At 35.6% G+C, this 18,643-nt stretch overlaps 1 protein-coding gene across 9 annotated transcripts in view; it reads left to right on the forward strand.

The window, feature by feature from the left end:
• Positions 1-18,643, forward strand: part of AGTPBP1 (ATP/GTP binding carboxypeptidase 1) — a 175,155-nt gene that overhangs the window by 22,073 nt on the left and 134,439 nt on the right. For 7 of the 9 annotated variants that reach the window (XM_070248715.1, XM_023627123.2, XM_023627125.2 and 4 more), the window contains 2 exons: positions 1,190-1,254; positions 14,847-14,971. In XM_070248715.1, the coding sequence (XP_070104816.1) occupies positions 1,223-1,254; positions 14,847-14,971 (157 nt within the window). In that variant the 5' untranslated portion in view covers positions 1,190-1,222. Of the gene's footprint in view, positions 1-1,189; positions 1,255-2,994; positions 3,099-14,846; positions 14,972-18,643 lie in introns of those variants that run through there. The other 2 variants (XM_070248717.1, XM_023627133.2) reach the window with 2 other exon arrangements.

Here is an 18,643-nt window from a genome sequence, read left to right on the forward strand (position 1 = left end):
ATGTAATTTTTGTACATATATCCTAAATATGTTTCCTCTTTTATAATTGAGTTAATAAGAAAAATGAAAAAAAATAGTGTTTTGTTGAAGTAAAAGTTCTGTTATTGAAGGACATCCCGAATGCCTATATTTTCTAAATCTATTACGTTAGACAGTTTGAAGTTTAACATTCTCTTCTGTTCTTTGCATTTGTTTTCCTTTAAATATAGCATTACTAAATATTGCAAAAGTATGTGATTAACTTGTTGAATTGGCAGAGATTATTTTAATTTTTAGTGACACCACAAAATTCTGCTTCACTTAACATTGATATATAAAAGTCATAGATATCTAGAGTTTTTTGGGGGGTGCATAGTTGCAAAATAAATTGGAAAAATTATAGAAGTTGTGTGAATCAAGATTTAAGGTTTTAAAATGTATAATATGTACTTTCTAAAGATGAAGCGTATACTGATTGAAGGAAAATATGCATTATGTTAAATGAGATGATGTTATAGAAAGTTTTTACTCCGTCTAAACAATTTGTTCTTAGTTAAAAAAGTGTTCTCATACAGAAATAATCATACATACTTACCAGTACAGTCATGTGCTGCATAATGACGTTTCGGTCATTGATGGACCGCATATATGATAGTGGTCCTATAAGATTAGTACCATATAGCCTAGATGTGTAGTAGGCTAGACCATCTAGGTTTGTATAAGCACACTCTTTGGTGTTTGCACAATGACGAAATCGCCTAACGATACATTCTCAGAACATATCCCTGTCGTTAAGTGACATGTGACTATATTTGACTACTCTGTGAATGGTGGACAATACGTACTCTAATCACAGGATGCTGTGGTTGGTTTGAGTATTTTTGAGGAGGAAAATTAGAACAGGAGGATAATTTGAACTGTTTCAAAAGAAATTTTGACACTAGATCATAAAGTGTGTTATGTTAGGTTTTTGCATTTTTGTGGCTCCAGGATTTTGATAACATTTTACTGGCTGATTTTAGGTAATTTAGTAGTCACACACTGCACATTGAAGTGATTTGCCAGAAGCACGTAAAACTCAAACTTTCTCCTTTGGTTTCCAGTGTTATCTTGTGCTGCCCATAGTAAAAACTTTCAGTTGTATGGTTTTTATGACAGCTAATATGTAGAAAACAGAATTGTGTGTTTAATATCAACGTTTTTCTTTTAGATTATCTGCACTGGTGAAATGAAGTAACTCAAGATGAGCAAGTTAAAAGTGATATCAGAGAAAAGGTACTGTAATTCTGAATACCAGTACGTATAAATTACAGAAATAATACATGAAGCGATTGTTTGAAACTCATTACTTTAAAAATTATTTGTGTTTAAATAATAGTGTTATATTCATATTATTTTATCAATATTTATTAATATTTAACTTTTCAGTTAAAGTAGGAGTTGGCCACCTATGACCTGCAGGCCAGAACTGGCTCAACTCTTGTTTTTCTATAGTCTGTGGGCTAAGAATGGTTTTTACATTTCTAATCGGTTGGGGGAAAAAATAAAAAGAAGAATAGTATTTTATGACACATAAAGATTATATGAAATTCAGATTTCAGTGTACATAAATGAAGTTTTGTTGGGACATAGCTGTGCGCATGCATTTATGTGTTGTTTGGCACTTTTGTGCTGCTGTCACCAAGCTGAGCAGTTGTGCCAGAGACTGTATGGCCCATGGTGCCTAATACACATACTATGTGGCCCTTTACAGAAAGTGTTTAACTGACCCCTGAGTTAAAGCACTGTCTCTGTTAGAGCTTTTATGTACCAAGAATTGTTTTCTCATTGGTTTTACTGTGGACTCTTTCAGTTAAAAGAAAAATCTGATTGATTCTGTTCGGGAATTTTCTTAGCTAGATTGCTTAACCCTGTTAAACCTCAGTTTTCTCATCTATAAAATGGGTTTAATAATAATGCTGTTACAATAAACTTGTGAAGACTAAATAATACCTGGCCAGCTCAGTAAGTGACAGCTTATTAATATTGATAAATATAAAAATGTCTCCTTTTTAACAGTGTTGTATTTTATTTTATTTTTTGCTGAGGAAGATTTGCATTGAGCTAACATTGGTCACCAATCCTCCTCTTTTTTCGCTTGAGGAAGATTAGCCCTGAGCTAACATCCATGCCAGTCTTCCTCCATTTTATATGTGGGTCACCGCCACAGCATGGCTGACGAGTGGTATAGGTCTGCACCAGGGATCCAAACTCACAAACCCTGGGCTGCTGAAGCAGAGCGTGCTGAACTTAACTGCTATCCTGTGCTGGCCCCCAACATGTTTACAACTTGTTTACGTGTTTATCACTTTGCATTTATAGGTATGCTTTGAATATGTTTTATAATGAGAATACATGCAGTCTATTTAGATAAGATTTATTCCTTAAATTGTTAGGTTTTCCAGTTATTAACTATGTAATACATTATAACAGATTTCGTTGTTCAAGTATTTGTGTCATTTCTTATAGGAAAGGAATTAGACACTGCTTGTGTCTTAAAAAGGAGCTCTAGGGGTGGCTCAGTGGCATAGCGGTTAAGTTTGCACACTCTGCTTCAGTGGCCTCGGGTTCTCAGGTTCGGGTCCCAGGTGCAGAGCTAGTACCCTTGTCGAGCCATGCTGTGGCAGCATCCCACGTAAAACAGAGGAAGACTGGCACAGATGTTAGCTCAATGACAATCTACCTCAAGCAAAAAGAGGCAGATTGGCAACAGGTGTTTGCTCAGGGCTAATCTTCCTCACAAAAAACAAAAACAAAAAGAAAAACAAACAAAGCAAACAAAAGGAGCACTAGCCTTACTTTTTGTATTAAGTCAAATAAGCAATGCTGTTTCTACTGATTAGGTAAACTATTTAAAATTAATAGGTTGTTTTCCATAAGATTTGAAGTTATAGTTTGAAAACCTCTGGCTCTCAATTTTTTTCTCCTTAAATAGATTTTACTGGATATTTACTGTTATTTTTGTTGTTGTTTTAGGCCAACTAAATTGGAATCACTGCAAATGATCTTCATCTAAAGGAAATTATAATTTCTAGTAGTACTTTTCCTATTGCTCTGTGAAGAAAGCTGAATGCAATAAGGTGAATTGAGATAGAAAAGGGTCAGAATCTTTCTTCAGCCTCCTATAGTTTGCCCTATTGACACTCATTGTTTCTGAGAACTCAGAAAAAATGTCTTCCAGGGATCTAAGAAGGGGGGGGAAATCATACTTCCAGGTATTGTCCTGAATTTTTTTCCTTCCATCAGACTTGATCAAAGCATACCAATTTCCACAGAAAATTTGTTATTTATGTACTTTCTGTATCTCCAGAGGCTTCTACAGATGCTCCCTATTTATTTTTTGCCCCTTTTAGATTTATTTCTCAACCATGAGGTTATCTGTTAAATACTTTTATCTACCTATCTTGGCACTAAATCTGTGAGAGTAGAAAAGAAACATAGTATAACACTTACTACAGTGCTTTGCAGAAAATGGGTATTGAGCGTGTTCTAAAAATGAGTCCTACTCTCTTTTTACACGAAGCTTGTAACCTGATTGAGAATACTGAACAAATACACTATGGTGATTTAACCAGTGTGTAGTGAAGTGTTAAATTGTGAGGTCCATGGAGTTAGAAAATAAGATCCTCGTAAAGAGGTGTTTATTGTGTGATACCGGCTGAAAGAGGCAAGTCTCTTACTTCCTAGCAAATATGGAGGGGTGGATGGAATACTGATACTTGCTGAGTTTAGACAAGGATTGTAATTGGATGGATTAGATTGGCGGATTTAAAGACCATGTGAGTGGGAAGTGATTTAAATCAAGTAAACAAGTTTTATAAGATACAAGGAACAGAATTTTTCTCTATCCCTCGCTCTCCATCATCATGGTCATGCCCTAAATGTTATCACTAGCCAGACTCTCATTTCAAAGTATCAATTCAGACTTTTCATTCTCCAGCAATGATATTTTATCTTACTAGTTCTTTTGCTCAAATGTCTGTACCGCAAGAGTTCTGCCTTACCCAGAGCTCTAATCTGTTGTTGACTTTTATTTTGCCTCATTCATCTCCTTCTTTCTTACCCAGTGTAGAGCCCGTTGTCTGTCATTACACTCTTGCAAATAGCGGAAATGTATTGACCTCATTTTGTGTCTTTTCATCACACCAAGCCTGGATAAACTTTTGTTGAGCAGCTGAATGATGTTGGAGGAAGAAGAAACTTGGTACATGTCACTAAAAATTATCGATCATCAACTGAACTGAGCCCAACAATCTTACACTGTGGTTCTCTGGGAAGTTCATTTTCCCAGTTTTTGTAGTGACTCGTTTATACTTTCTCTATACTCTTCATACCTTTGAAATCCTCAGTGTATCGTATACATACCCTCAGCAAGTGTCCTTAACTCTTACCTTCTTTACCATTTGAACATGAACTGGATTTTCTAATATTTAGACTCTGCTTTTCTGTTACTGCTCAGATTATCTGATTCCCTTAAAAGCCAAAAATTTTGAAATGATCTATAAATGTAATCTACGTCTCATTGCAAACTCTCCAATCACTTCTGTTTAGTTTCTGCCTTATCCACTACACCAGCATTACTTATTAAGGCCACCTATAAATTTTTAAACAGCTTTATTGAGATGTAATCATCATACAACAAATTGTTCATAGAGAGTACAGTTTGGTAAGTTTGGCCTGTGTACACCTGTGAAATCATCCTCTCAATGGAAATAATGAACATACTCATCATGCCCAGATGTTTCCTGGTGCCCTTTTGTATTCCTTTCCTCCCACCCCATCCCTCACTCCAGGCAACCACTGATCTGCTTTCTGTCACTACAGATTTGTTTGCTTTTCTATGACTTTATATAAATGGAACCATACGCTGTGTCTTTTTTTGGTGGTGGGAGTGGAAGGTAGGGATGTGGGTCTGCCTTCTTTTATTCAGCACAGTTATTTTAAGAATCATCTCTTGAAATCATACCTTTTTTTTTTTTTATTACTAAGTAGTGTTCCATTGTATAGATATACCACAATTTGTTTATCCACTCAACTTTTGGATATTTGGGTTGTTCCCAGTTTTTGGCTATTACAAGTAAAGCTGTATGAACTTTCGTGTATTAGTATTTGTATGGACTTATGCTTTCTTTTCTCTTGGCTTAATACCAGGAGTGGAATGGCCAAATCACATGGTTCGTCTGTGTTTCTTTTTAGAAAACTGCCAACAACCTATTTTACAAAGATATCATACCATCTTATACTCCCTCCAGCAGTATGTGAGAGTTCTGGTTCTTCTACAGTCTCACCATTACTTGTGTGGTCATTCTTTTTAAGTTCTTAAATTTTTATGGTCATTCTTTCAAAATTTTAGTCATTCTAATAGGTGTGTACTGACATTGTGATTTTAATTTGCATTTCCCTAGTTACTCATGATGTTGAGAGTCTTTTCGTGTACTTACTTGCCTTCAGCGTGTCTTATTTGGTGAAGTATCTTTCCAAATCTTCCTCCATTTTTTAATTTGGATTATTATTATTTTTTTGTTATTGAGTTTTAGAAGTTCTTTATATATTATAGATACAAGTTCTTTATCAGATAGTTGAATTGCAAACATTTTCTGCCAGTCTTGTCTTTTCATATTCTGAACAGTATCTTTTAAATATTGGAAGTTTTTATTTTAGAAACTGTCCATTTTGTTTATTTGTTCTTTTATGGATTTTGCTTTTAGAGTTGTATCATATGTGTAAGCCATGTTTACCAATGTTTTTACTTATGATTTCTTGTAGACGTTTTTATAGTTTTAGACTTTACATTTAGGTCTGTGCTCTATTCTGAGTTAATTTTATGTATGGTTCAAGGTATGGATAGAAGTTCTTTTTTTTTGCATATGGATATCCATTGTTCCAGCACCATTTTTGGAAAGACTGTCTCTTTTCCACTGAATTGCCTTTGTACCTTTGTCAAAAATCAGTTGTCCATGTGTGTGTGGGTCTATTTTGTACTCTTTTTGTCCCATTGATCTAGATGTCTTAGTGTGGATACCTCATTGCCTTGGTAACTGTAGCTTCGTAGTGTTTCTCGAAATTAGATAGTCTTGGTTCACCAACTTTGTTCCTTTTTTCAAAGTTTGGCCTATTTTAGGTTCTTTGTATTTCCGTATGAATTTAGTATCAGTTTGACAATTTATACACAATAGCCTGCTGGGATTTTGATTGGGATTGCCTTGATTCTGTAGGTCAGTTTGGGGAGAATTGACATGTTGACAATATTGAGTTTCTTTGCCCTTGAGCATGTGTTATCTTGTTTTTATTTATGATCTTCTTCAATGTCTCTCAGCAGGATTTTGTAGTTTTCATGTACTGGTCTTTCAGGTTGGTTGTCAGATTTATTCCTGTTTCCTATATAAATAGGAAATAGGAAAAAGACCCCCTCTTTGGGGGTCTCTAGTAGCTTTTAAGAGTATGAAGGTATCATGAGGCCAAGAAAAACCAGACCTAAGAACCTCTGACCTAGCCCATACTAACTTCTACCTTAAGCTAAAAATAAGGCTGAGAAATGTGGTTTTAACAGGGTGGCCGTATGCCTGGCTAACTCTCATTACTGTGAAACAGAGACAGATATTGGGGGAAAGTGAGCAGTTAGCCACATACACTTAGCTAATATCTTGCCAGAAAAGGACCAGAGAAGTTATAAAAAATAATGAATTTAAAATAATTAGCATTTAATTAACTTTAGTGAAGGACTTTAAAGGACAACTTGATTAATTATTGCTGATGCTAGTATAAATTCAGGTAATTGAAAATTTTAACAAGCTTTTACTGTTGTCTTTAACAAGTCACTTGGTAGTATTGAGCTAGAATTTATGGTTAAAGAAGGTTTTAGTGCATTTAATTGTTATATAAGAAGTAATCAGAGAAGTAGTTATTGTTTTCTTACAGTTAGAAAAATATTGTTTTCTAAACTTACATATTTAAATATTTAATTTTGCAAAAGAATAATGAAATTTCTATTTTTCACTGTCCTTTGATTTACGATGGAAGGAAAGTCATGTGTTCAGTATTTGTAGAGAAACAGTAAAATGTGATTAAAGCAAAAGTAATAAAGAAGAACGTTAAGAAAATTATGAATGAGGAACAAACATTTCTGAAAGACTAATTTGACTAAAGAATAAAATTTTAGTATGTTTTTATGGATTTTTTTGCTATTAGATGATTTTACGTTATTTATGAGGACATGTTTATTACCTGCATTCACTTTACATTTTAAGGTGAAAAAGCTGAAATTTATTTATAATGTGAGACAAGTTCTATAGCCCTTGCACTTGCTTGGGAAATTATTTTTGCAAGGTAATATCTGTACACCATTGCAGCTTTTGTAATATCCAAGGAAATTTGTGTTTTTAGGAAAATAGCTCTGAGACTCAGTGTAAACTCAAAGAATCAAAAGGAGCAGAAGACTATTACAGTGAAACAAATATTTGAGTGATGATGTCTTTAAAATATGCATTTGGAAGTTAACTTGATGTGTTTCACATTGATCGTCTTTCCAGGTCCATGACTTTTCACTATAAAGTAATTAACATTAACAGTTATAAATGGAACCTCTGGAGGTTGGTCTTAGCCTCATTTTGATTCATCTAAAAATAGTGTAAGGCAGGGAAGATGCATCCTCTTCTGAGTCTCTTTAAAATTTTTCTGCTTTGCAGTGTAACTCAGATTGTTCGTTGAATATAGCTATGTAGCTGTTTTTTTTGCCTTCACCCTCAGCTTTTCCAAAGTGTAAAGATCATTGAGGAGGTGCAGCTGCCCCCTGGCGCTCACCCTTTGATTCTCTCAGCGTCAGTGTCCACAGCCTTTAATTGTTAAGAGTTGAGTTGTGGGTAGCTTACAATATTTTGCTCAATTTTCATTCTGTCGATGAGAAAAGTAGAAATAGAGAGGGAAATTGACTGCCCTGCATCCTCAATGTCCATTTATTTGTCTTCCTTCAAAAAAAAATTCATCCGTCTGTCATCTGTAAGAGCATGATTCTAAATAAAGTAATCAGTTGTAAGTTGTTTTTTTTGCTATTGGTGTAATTATGTTTTAAATTTTAAGAGTTACTGACAAAATAAACTCTTACCTTGGAATGGAACATATGTTATGCTCAGTGTGTTCTGTATGTTTGTGAATTTCTTGAATAGTAGACGTTTTATTAGAAAAATGCTAACAGATGACCTTTAAGAGAAAAATAATTGGAGGAGATAAATAATAAAACACTCAGTTATTGAATTTCAAATTTTGGTGTCCATAATGCAAATTTCTCTTATGTCTGGGTTACAGAATTGTTTTTAAAGATGTGTTTGCTCCCTAGTATGCACTGTGCTGTCTTAATACCATTTCTCATCCCCAAAAGAACCATGGCTCTTTGGAGAAAGGGTGGATTCCAGATCAGGAGTGCAAAATATGCAAGATAAGCCTAGAACAGCAGTTTTCAAACTTTTTGGCTGAGAACCCCTTTGTGCTTTTAAATGAACACAAACTCCAAAAAGCTTTTGTTGATGTGGATTATTTTACCTATTGATATTTACCATATTATAAATTAAAACTGAGAAATTAGGGGCCAGCCCAGTGGTGCAGTGGTTAAATTTACATGTTCCACTTCAGTGGCCCAAGGTTTGCTGGTTCAGATCTTGGGTGTGGACCTACACACCACTCATCAACCCATCTTGTGGCAGGTGTCCCACATATAAAATGGAGGAAGAGAGGCACAGAGGTTAGGGCCAATCTTCCTCAGCAAAAAGAGGAGGATTGGTGGCAGATGTTAGCTCAGGGCTAATCTTCCTCAAAACAAAAACAAAAACAACTGAGAAATTAATTCATTTATAAATAATAATATTTATTCATTTAAAAATAATAAACCCATTGTATAATGACATAATAACATTTTGCACTAAAATAGCTATGCTTTCGAAAAATAGAAAGTGGCATTGCTTTATTACATTTTTGAAAATCTAATGTCTGGCTTAATGGAAGATAGCTGGATTCTTTTATCTGCTTCTGAGTTCAATCTATTATGATATATCTATATATATTATACATATGTGTATCACACATGGATATTTTGTTTGTGTGTCTTGTTGAAGGATATGAAGACAGTCTAGGCTCACATAGATATGTAATTGGAAACGGAAGGAGTATTTGGATAAAAGGCCTTTTCAGATAATTATAGATGGTTGTCCTTCGGTTTATGATGGAGGAAAATAAAGTTGTGTGTTCAGTATTTGGAGAGATACATAAAAATGTGATTGTAGCAAGAGTAATAGTTATAATGAAGAACAAACATTTCTGAATGATAATACTGCACTTTGGAAATAAAGCCATATTGTTTGCAATTCAAATTGAAATGCATGTTCTTTGAAATTACAGTAAAACTTGATAAGTGGTAGTTTCTAAAAGATTAGTTGCAATGTGGAACCCGAAACCATATTGGTGAACTTTTTGTTCTCTGCTATATTAAAATCCACTGGTTTCTCTTGCACACTGAATGGCTCTTTTACCCATGTCTAAATTTGTAATGTCATATGTTGGTCATTTGGAAAATATTGATTCAGTGAGTTATACAGATCTTCTAAATATTGACACACTTTATTACACAGTTTCAAAAAATTACATTTATTAATAGCGCCATTGATTTTATCAAAAAATTCTTTTAGTAGAGGGAAGCTGTCAAGGTCATGATGGTAGATCTATGTTTTCCAAAATTCTAATTTTTGCTTGAAAGCTTAAATTGTGTCATTGGCAGGAGATCCGACTGTCACTTGTTTCCTTGAAATGATAGACTCAAGGATAGACTCACTTTGTTTATTTCCAAGGAAATGTGTGCCAAAATACCCCAGTCTGAATAGTCATTGTTTGTCAGTTGTTTTTTAAAGTAAAAGTGATCTTATGTGAAAAACGTGGCTAGTTCAGCTTGCAGGTTAAACAATCACACAAGTGTTTCCTCTCAAGGTAGCCATCATATTGCAGTGTAGCCATCATATTCCAGTGTGCAGCTGAAATATTTTATGTGTACACAGAATATTAAAAAGATGTGTACTCATAGGTGAAACTGGTGGTTTTGTTTTTAACTGAGTGCATGTTGGTGAAGAACACAGTGACTGCTGCTGACTACACAGGGACTAGTTTGGTGTCACTGCCTTGATTGTGCCACAGTGCCAGCACTTTACCCACTGTTGCCTTCAGACCATCGGTGCAAATGTCAGCAGTGTCAAGGATAAATAGTGTCTTAGTATTTTTATGAAAATAGTTTTTGACCTTCCGGATTTTCTGAAGGGGTCTCAGATACTCTCAGAGTTTTGTAGAGCACATTGAGAAATGCTGGCCAATAAGAGTCTGGTCATACCAGAAAGCCAGGAAGCTATGAAAAACTAGGATCATATCAAAAGGACTTAGGAGCCCACCTGAAGAGGCTCCCGTTGATCAAATGTGGGCAGTTAATAACTGCAGTGGATAAAATGTATGAAATGTCTTTAAATCTATCGGTTCATATTCATACGTGAAACCAAATACTTTGTTGGTTACCTGGGGAGGGTTTTTGAAAATGAACTCATTCTTCTGAAAACTGGTAAATATACATAAATTAAAAATCCATCATTTCTTTTGCTTTTATTTGATGAACTGTACCTCTGGATAATCAAATAAAGGATATTTCTGTTTATGGAGTTGTCTTCATTAAATGAAGAAGGAATGGAATGATAGAGTATCACTGTTTTTCACCCGTTAATGAAGTGAATGATCTAGACACTGGTGACCAGTCACTGCTTGTATTACAAAAACTAAGATAACCAGACACTAGCTGCCTCCTTATGGAAGATTACAGTACCACTTACAAAGAATTCATGGCACCAGATAAACCTTAATCAGATTAGGCCTTTGAATTCGACAACCAGTTTACACACAGTATAAAGGATAGACAAACATATTAATGATATACGGAATGCAGGAAACAAACCAAACTTCTTCAACAAATAAATTATGAGGGAAATAAGAGAAAGAGAGGCATAGGAAACCTGTAGGTTAAAAGAATGAGAGAGACAGACAGAGAGAGAATGAATGAATGAATGAATAAATGAATGAATTTGGGAAATTTGAATTCAAACTAGGTTTTGATATTAAAGGATTTTTGTTAGTGTTTTTGATATAGTAGTGATGTTATAGTTATATATATTTTAAAGAGTTGTTATAGTTTAGAAAATAGGTAATGCCAAAGTATTTAAAGAGGAAATGATCTCATTAAAATTTGCTTCAAATTTTGCCAATGGAGTGTGTGTGCTTGTAGGTAGGCACGGGTGAAGTAAGATTGTCCGTGAATTGATAATTGTCGGAGCTGGGTAATGGGGATATGATGGTTTATTATACTGTTTTTTCTTCTTTTGTTCATGTTTGGAATTTTCCATAATGTTAATGTTTTTGCTCATTCACATTTACAATAAAAATTTTAAGGAATCATTGCTTCCTCCTGCAACAGTGGAAGAGAAAGAAAGTACGTAAAAACTTAAACATGTAACTTATTTTTGTCTCTGTAGAATTTTTTTACTAAAAACAATTATCCAATACTTCTGAAAACCAAAAAGGATAGAGAACAGTATTGTGAACACCTGTGTACTGATCACCCAAGACATAAAAAGATTACAAATACAATGTGTACTGTTGCCTAATAGCATTTTTCTCCCCTATCCCCAGAGGTAATTACTATTCTGAATTTGGTGTTCATCATTTCCATGCATGTCATTATATATATAATACATTTTCTTATGTATTTTATATATATGTACATACCAAAGTATATCTTGTATTGGATTTGTATGTTTTCAAAGTTTATATTAATAATATCATACTGTACCTATTCTTAAGTTTTTCTGTTTTTTTCTCTTTTGGAGATTTATATGTATTGATATAAATTTTCAATTCTACACTATACTGGCTATCTGAAAAACTGAGAAATATTGCATTATTTTATTTTAAATGGTACATTACATTTTCAAATAGTGTGCTCAATATGTTGTTGTCAACCTTCAGATACTGTTTCAGATGAAGAACCTCTAAATTTAGAGCATTGGATCCATTTGTTAATCTGAAAAAAGTATAATAGACTTTTTTCCAAATGTTTCCAGATTTTTGGTTCATTCTGGAATATAGCTGTATTCCCTATTCTGTGCTAGACACTGTTTGAAATAGAAGTGTATGGAATAAGACATGCAAGCTTTCTACCTCCATGGAGCTGATTTCATTTCAAGTAGTGATAAATTCTCTGGGTACATTTTAATATTGGAAGTGGAGGGGCTGGTGGAGAAGTGGGGACATCTTTAGGTTGTAACCTCAAGTGAGAAGGAGCCCCTGTATGAAGAGCTGGAAGAAACTGTCTTCCAAGACCTTGAGGTTGGGAAAAATTTCCTGTATGCAAGGAACTGATAGAAGGCCAGTGGGACTGGATCCCAGCACGTGAGGGTAACATTGTGAGAAATAAAGTCTGAGAGGTAGATGGAGGCCGAGTGACATGTGGCCTGTTAGGCTGTGATAAGAAAGTAGGATTTTACGTCAAGTCTGATGAGAAGCCATTGAAGGGTTTTTCGCTGGATAACAACTTGATTAGATTCGTAGTTATACAAATCTACATGTGTGATCAAATGGCATAGAACTATATACCTGCCAGTGTCAGTTTCCTGGTTTTCCTTTTGTGCTATAGTTATATAAAATGTAACCACTGCGGAAAGTAGGTGAGAGGTACAAGGGACCGCTTGACTGTTTTTGCAACTTCCTTTATATGCTCCTTTTTGTGAGTCTTTATAATTCAAAATAAAAAGTTAAAAAAAATCACTGAGAAAGTGGATTATTGGGCAGCTAGAATGAAAGCAGACTAGTCAGGAGGCTATAATTTCTAAGTGAGAGATGATGATTGCTTTGACTTGGGTAGTAACAGTAGATAAGAAGAAAAGTGGTGGATCTGAGATGTTTGAGAGTTGGGGCTGATAGTGGGTTGGGGTGTGGGAAAGAGAGTCTTGATTTTTGTCTTAAGCAACTGATGGTTTCATGTGAGTTTGGAGGAATAGGTGGAGAAGAGGAAACAGAAGTAGTTTTATATTGGGCTTGTTAGGTTGGGTAAGCTCTCAGAGATTGAGGTTGGAGATGAATGTAGGAGCCAGGTAGCATATAGATAATAATTACAGCTGTGGGATTAGATGAGCTCATTCAGGTCAGGAGAGTGGAGAGAGTGAAGAGAAGAGGGCTGGGGATAGAGTGGTGGGGGGAGACTTCAGCATCTAGAGGTGTGTCAGAGGAGGAGCCAGTAGAGGAGATCTAAAAGAGGAGGTGATGGGAAGAAAATTAGGAGAGTATGGGGTCAGGGAAACCTGGAAAGAAAGTGTTTGAAAAAAGAGGGAGCTATCTGATTTGGATAGTGCTGAGATACTGAGGATGACAAGGAAAGAAGTGACCCGGGAGGTTTTTGGGAAATCTCAGAGTGCAGAAGATAAACTAGTAGCTTGAAAAAGTGAACAATGTGTGAGGAAATGGGGAGAGCAAGTCCAGATATTTCATTCAAGGAGCAGCGGAGAAATGGGGTGGTAGCTAGTGGGAACTCCTAGATCATAACTGTTTGCTGATGGCTGTGATCCCGTTGAAAGGGGGAGAGAGATGATGGAGCAGAGAAAGGATAACTAAAGGAGCAAATACTTTGAACCTGCAAGAAGGGCTGGGCTCAAGTGTGTAGGTGGAGGGAGTGTTCTTTGAATTGTACCATACCAGCCAAAGAGAGCCTTTTAAAAGCAAGTCAGAGCACATTAGTCTCTGCTCAAAAGCTTCCCACCCCACTCAGTGTAACAGCTAAAGTTTTTACAGTGGCCTGCTAGGCTCTGAGTGATGGCATTCTCTCCCACCCCACCCCGACTCTGACGTCATCTTTTACTGTTTTCCTCCTTTATAAAAGTCTACTCCAGCCACACTGGCCACCTCACTTTTAGTTGAATACAGCAGGCCTTTTCCTGTCCGGGGGTCCTGGTGGTTGTGACTCTGTTTCTGGATGGCTCTTTCTGCAGGTGTCTGCATGGCCCACTCTTCTTTCAGGCCTTTCTCTAAATGGTCCCCTCTCAATGAGGTTTTCCCTGACCACTGTGTCTAAAATTGCACCCTCCCGCACCTTTTATTTCCCCCAACCTGCTTTTCTCCATATCGCTTCCCACCACATTAATACCATGTAATTATTTACATATTTAATTTGTCTGTCACCATTAGAATGTTCACACTGTGAGGGGCAGGAAGTTTTGTTTGTTTTGTTTGCTGTTGGCAACACCTAGAACAGTATCAAATGTTCAAATGTATAATGAATGGGAACAAGGAAGAAAGGATGCCGGTAGAGAATCAGGTTTAAAGATCTGGTGATGGGAAGACGAGTGTTTTCTTGTTTGATTTTCTAACAGTTATGAAGCAGGGCACTAATTGAGAATGGAGTAGAGTGGAAGGGATGGTTGGAGTTTTGAGGAAAGTGTAGAACGTGTAGAAAAGGTTTCTTGGAGAGTGGAAAGGTGAATGTTCAGGTTGTGATTCAGGTGACAATGTTCAAGTAAGATTGATGGTCAGGGTTGAAGGCACATTTTTGATTTGTGGTTTTCTGAAATAGAATGTGTTTCTCATTTAAATCAATAGAATTTTAGCAATGTTCGGCTGTAAAACAGTAACGAAATGTGACATGTATAAAGGCTTAATGTTTTTAGAATGGTAGAGTTTTGTGTTTTTTTTAAGAGTGATCTTTATAGTATTGAATTTACAGTTGATGTGGAACATGGCCTGATATAAAATAACATTCTTTTTAGCCTTACCAATAATTCTCGGATTTTGGGACTCCTGGCTCAGCTGGAGAAGATCAATACTGAGTCTGCAGAATCAGATACTGCCAGATATGTTACGTCAAAAATTCTTCATCTGGCTCAAAGTCAAGGTAAGCTTTAATCTCTTCTTTTTGGAGTGTTGTTTTAATTCTTTAAAAGTAGATGCTGAGAACCTTCAAACTTTCGATAAATAGATGATTTTCTGTAAAAATCAAACTTTCTCTAATGGACACAAGAAATATAAAAATGAATGACCATGGAAGAAATTGATCTTAAAAGCATTGTTTCTAAAAATGATTATGACTTTACTCCTGTATGATTGCTCCCTCCATTTTCAAACAACACCTAATTCAAATGCTAATTTTTCTAGAATGGTGACAGAAAGATGTGAAGTAGCATACAACATTGGTGGTTAGTGTGGTTCTCAATTTGAAGTTGCAAGCTCTGTCATTCAATGGCTGAGTGACCTTAGGGAAGTTTTGAATCTCTAGGACTTAGCTGCACCATCTCTGAAATAGAGATAAGAGATATCATGGGATTGTCATGAGATTTACACGAGAAGGATGGAAAAGAACGTTAAAAATGTTGGATAAATGATATCTATAATTAGACATTTCTCTATTTTAGGAAGCTATCTAGTACTACTGAATTGGTCTCAAAACCTTGGCAGAGTACGAGAGAAGAAAAGTATCAACTTTGCATTTAGGGATATATATGTGAAAAAGCCCAAATAAAACATTAGTGAATTAAGTCTTATTATACATTAGAAGATGAATATCATTGCTAAAGAACATGTGTTTTAGGAATGTAAAGTGGTTTAATATCGGGAAATATATCAGTATAGCATTATTTGAACAGGTCAAATAAAATTCATCTGATTATCTCAATAGATGCTAAAAAGAGAATTTAAGATTCCAAAACTTGTACTTGATTTAAAAGACAAAAAACCTGATTTTTCTTTTTTTAAATAAGGGTAAACCAGCAGCTACCTTAATATTTAACAGTGACACATTGAAGGCATTCTGTTAAAATTAAGGTCCAGACAATTCACAATTAATATTTTACAGTCAAGCATTGCTTAATGATGGGAACACCTTCTTAGAAATGCGTTGTTAGGTAATTTTGTTCTTGTGTGACCATATTAGAGTGTACTTACACAAACCTAGATGGTACAGACTACTACACACCTAGTCTCTATGGTACTAATCTTATGGGCCCACCCTCATGTATACCATCTGTCATTGGCTGAAAGGTTGTTATGCAGTGCGTGGCTGTAATTTATTTAATGTTTTTATTACTCATTATTCTGGAGGTTCAGGTCATTGCTGGCGTTTACTCTTTTCAAGAGCTCAGTATCTGTTAACCCTTCTTTGTGGTCACAGACTCTTAATTTATTTTGATAATTTTCTTCTATGCAGCCTGTGTGTTTAGAGAGGAATTGACAGCACCCCAAAACCTGGGAGAGGTCCCTAATAGATTGCATTTGTTTCTAGCAAAATCTAAAATACCTATACCTTTTAATTCAGAAAGTTACTAAATTGGATTTTAGCCTTTGGAAATATTATGCTTATCAACTAAGGCAGATGTACAAGGATGTTGATTGTATTAGTGCGAAGTTAGATGTACCAAGTATATTCACTGTGGTGTCACATGAAATGCCTCCTCAAAACAAAAACAAAAAAACAAACCTTCAAAGACAAAAGAAAACAAATTCCCCAGACCTGTAAATAACACTGTGTACACTGCTCCCTCCACTGTAGACTCTTCCCATCATGGCCTGGAAGCCCCTGCTCCAGCATCACCGCTGAAAATACCCCCAGCCATGCCACCACCAGAGACTGCCCCTCTCCCCAGGCTACACCCACCACTGCGGGACCAGGCCCTGAATACCGCCCCTTGGGGTTGTGTGATACAGTAACTCTCTTAACACCTTGGATCAGCCAGTCAACACGGTATAAGTTAGTACTGACAGATTGTCCCTTCATCATTTATAGGATAATACGATTGGCTATCCGTGTGGGAGAGAAAGATTAGGAACTTATCGTTCAAGGAAGAAGAAATGCAAATAACCAGTAAACATATGGAAAGGTTCTTTACCTCCTTAAAAGTCAGGAATTGCTAATGAAAACAACAAAGATATTTTTTACTGCCTAGATTGGCAGAAATTAGAGAATGACAACATCCACTGCTGTTGAAGGCGTGGAAAATAGGGTAATCTCATACACTGTTGGTGCTGCAATAATTATTACAAGCTTTGGAGAAAGGAATCTGGCAATGTTTATTAAAAGTGCACCTGCTATTTGGCTTGGCATTTCCAGTCTCAGAAATGTATTTGACCGAAATAAAAATGTGAGTTTATAAAAGAATACTTGGGCATGTTTATTGCAGCATTGTTTATAATATCAAAGATCAAGAAACAACCTAAATATCCATCAGTGAGAGAATGGTAGCCAAACTGTGGAACTTTATATTATGCCAGTATTATCAATAGCAAATTACTTGTGATATATGGAACTTGTAGTTCATTTGTGGAACCATATGAATTGTCCTGGAGTCCTGCATTTAATATGTTAGGTAAAAAAGCAAGTTTTTTTTGTTAATCGAACTACGTGTATCTTACTTTTGTACTAAGTAAACCAGTAGATATGTATATGTTTGTATGAGCAAGGCAAAGAAAAAGGAAAAATACATACCAAATTATTAGCAGTAGTTATATCAATGGGATAGAAATGGAGGGAAATGAGTTCCTAATTTTATTTTAGTACTTTTGTGCTGTTAGAATCATTGCAACAAGCATATACTTCTTGTGTATTTAAATAATTTAAAAAAATCCCCTATAACACACGTCATTCACACAGTTAAAACACAAATTTCCATAGTTTGCCCCTGGTTTTCCTTGGATACATTACACTTTCTGTCTTTAATAATGTACTGCTTATTTGCAGTGTGCATGGTGCTTTTTGTAGTTTATGCTTATTTTTTTCCTAGAAACATTTATATTAATTATCCATTTTATATAAGTAGTCTAGTTTATTGGCATACAGCTGTACATAATACTTCCTTATAATCCTTTTAGTTTCTGTAGGATAAGAAGTGATATTCCTTCTGTCATTCTTGATTTTTGTCATTTGTGTCCTCTCTTATTTCTTAGTCTCTCTAGCTCAGTGATTCTCAACTGGGGGTGATTTTTTTCCACCCACTCCCACCAGGGACACTGGCAATGTTTGGAGACATTTTTGGCTGTGAAATTTGAGGAGGGGGATTGTTACTGGCATCCAGCGGATAGAGGCCAGGAGGCTGCTGATCAGACTGTTAACGTGTAGGACAGCTCCCTACAAGGAAGAATCATCTGGCCCCAAATGTCAACAGTGCTGAGATTGGGAAACGCTGGTCCAGCTAAACGTCTGTCAGTTTTGTTGATCTTTTGAAACAACCAACTTCTGGTTTCATCGATTTCATCTGTTTTTCTATTTCATCGATCTCTAATCTTTATTGCCTTCCTCCTCTTGTTGCTTTGAGTTTCATTTGTGCTTGCTTTCCCATTTTTTTTAAAAGTGGAGCTTAGATTATTGATTTTGAGACCTGTCTTTTCTAATGTAGGGATTTAGAGCTGTTCTTTTCCCTGTAAAGACTGCTTTCATTGCATTCTGTAAATTTTGATATGTTGTATTTTTTTTTTCATTCAGTTCTCATATGTTCTAATTTTCTTTGTGATTTCTTCTTCAGCCTATGGATTGTTTAGAAGTGTGTTGTTGAATTTCCCATTATTTCAGAATTTCCCA

This window comes from Equus caballus, chromosome 23 (assembly GCF_041296265.1).
Source record: "Equus caballus isolate H_3958 breed thoroughbred chromosome 23, TB-T2T, whole genome shotgun sequence".
NCBI classification, from domain to species: domain Eukaryota; kingdom Metazoa; phylum Chordata; class Mammalia; order Perissodactyla; family Equidae; genus Equus; species Equus caballus.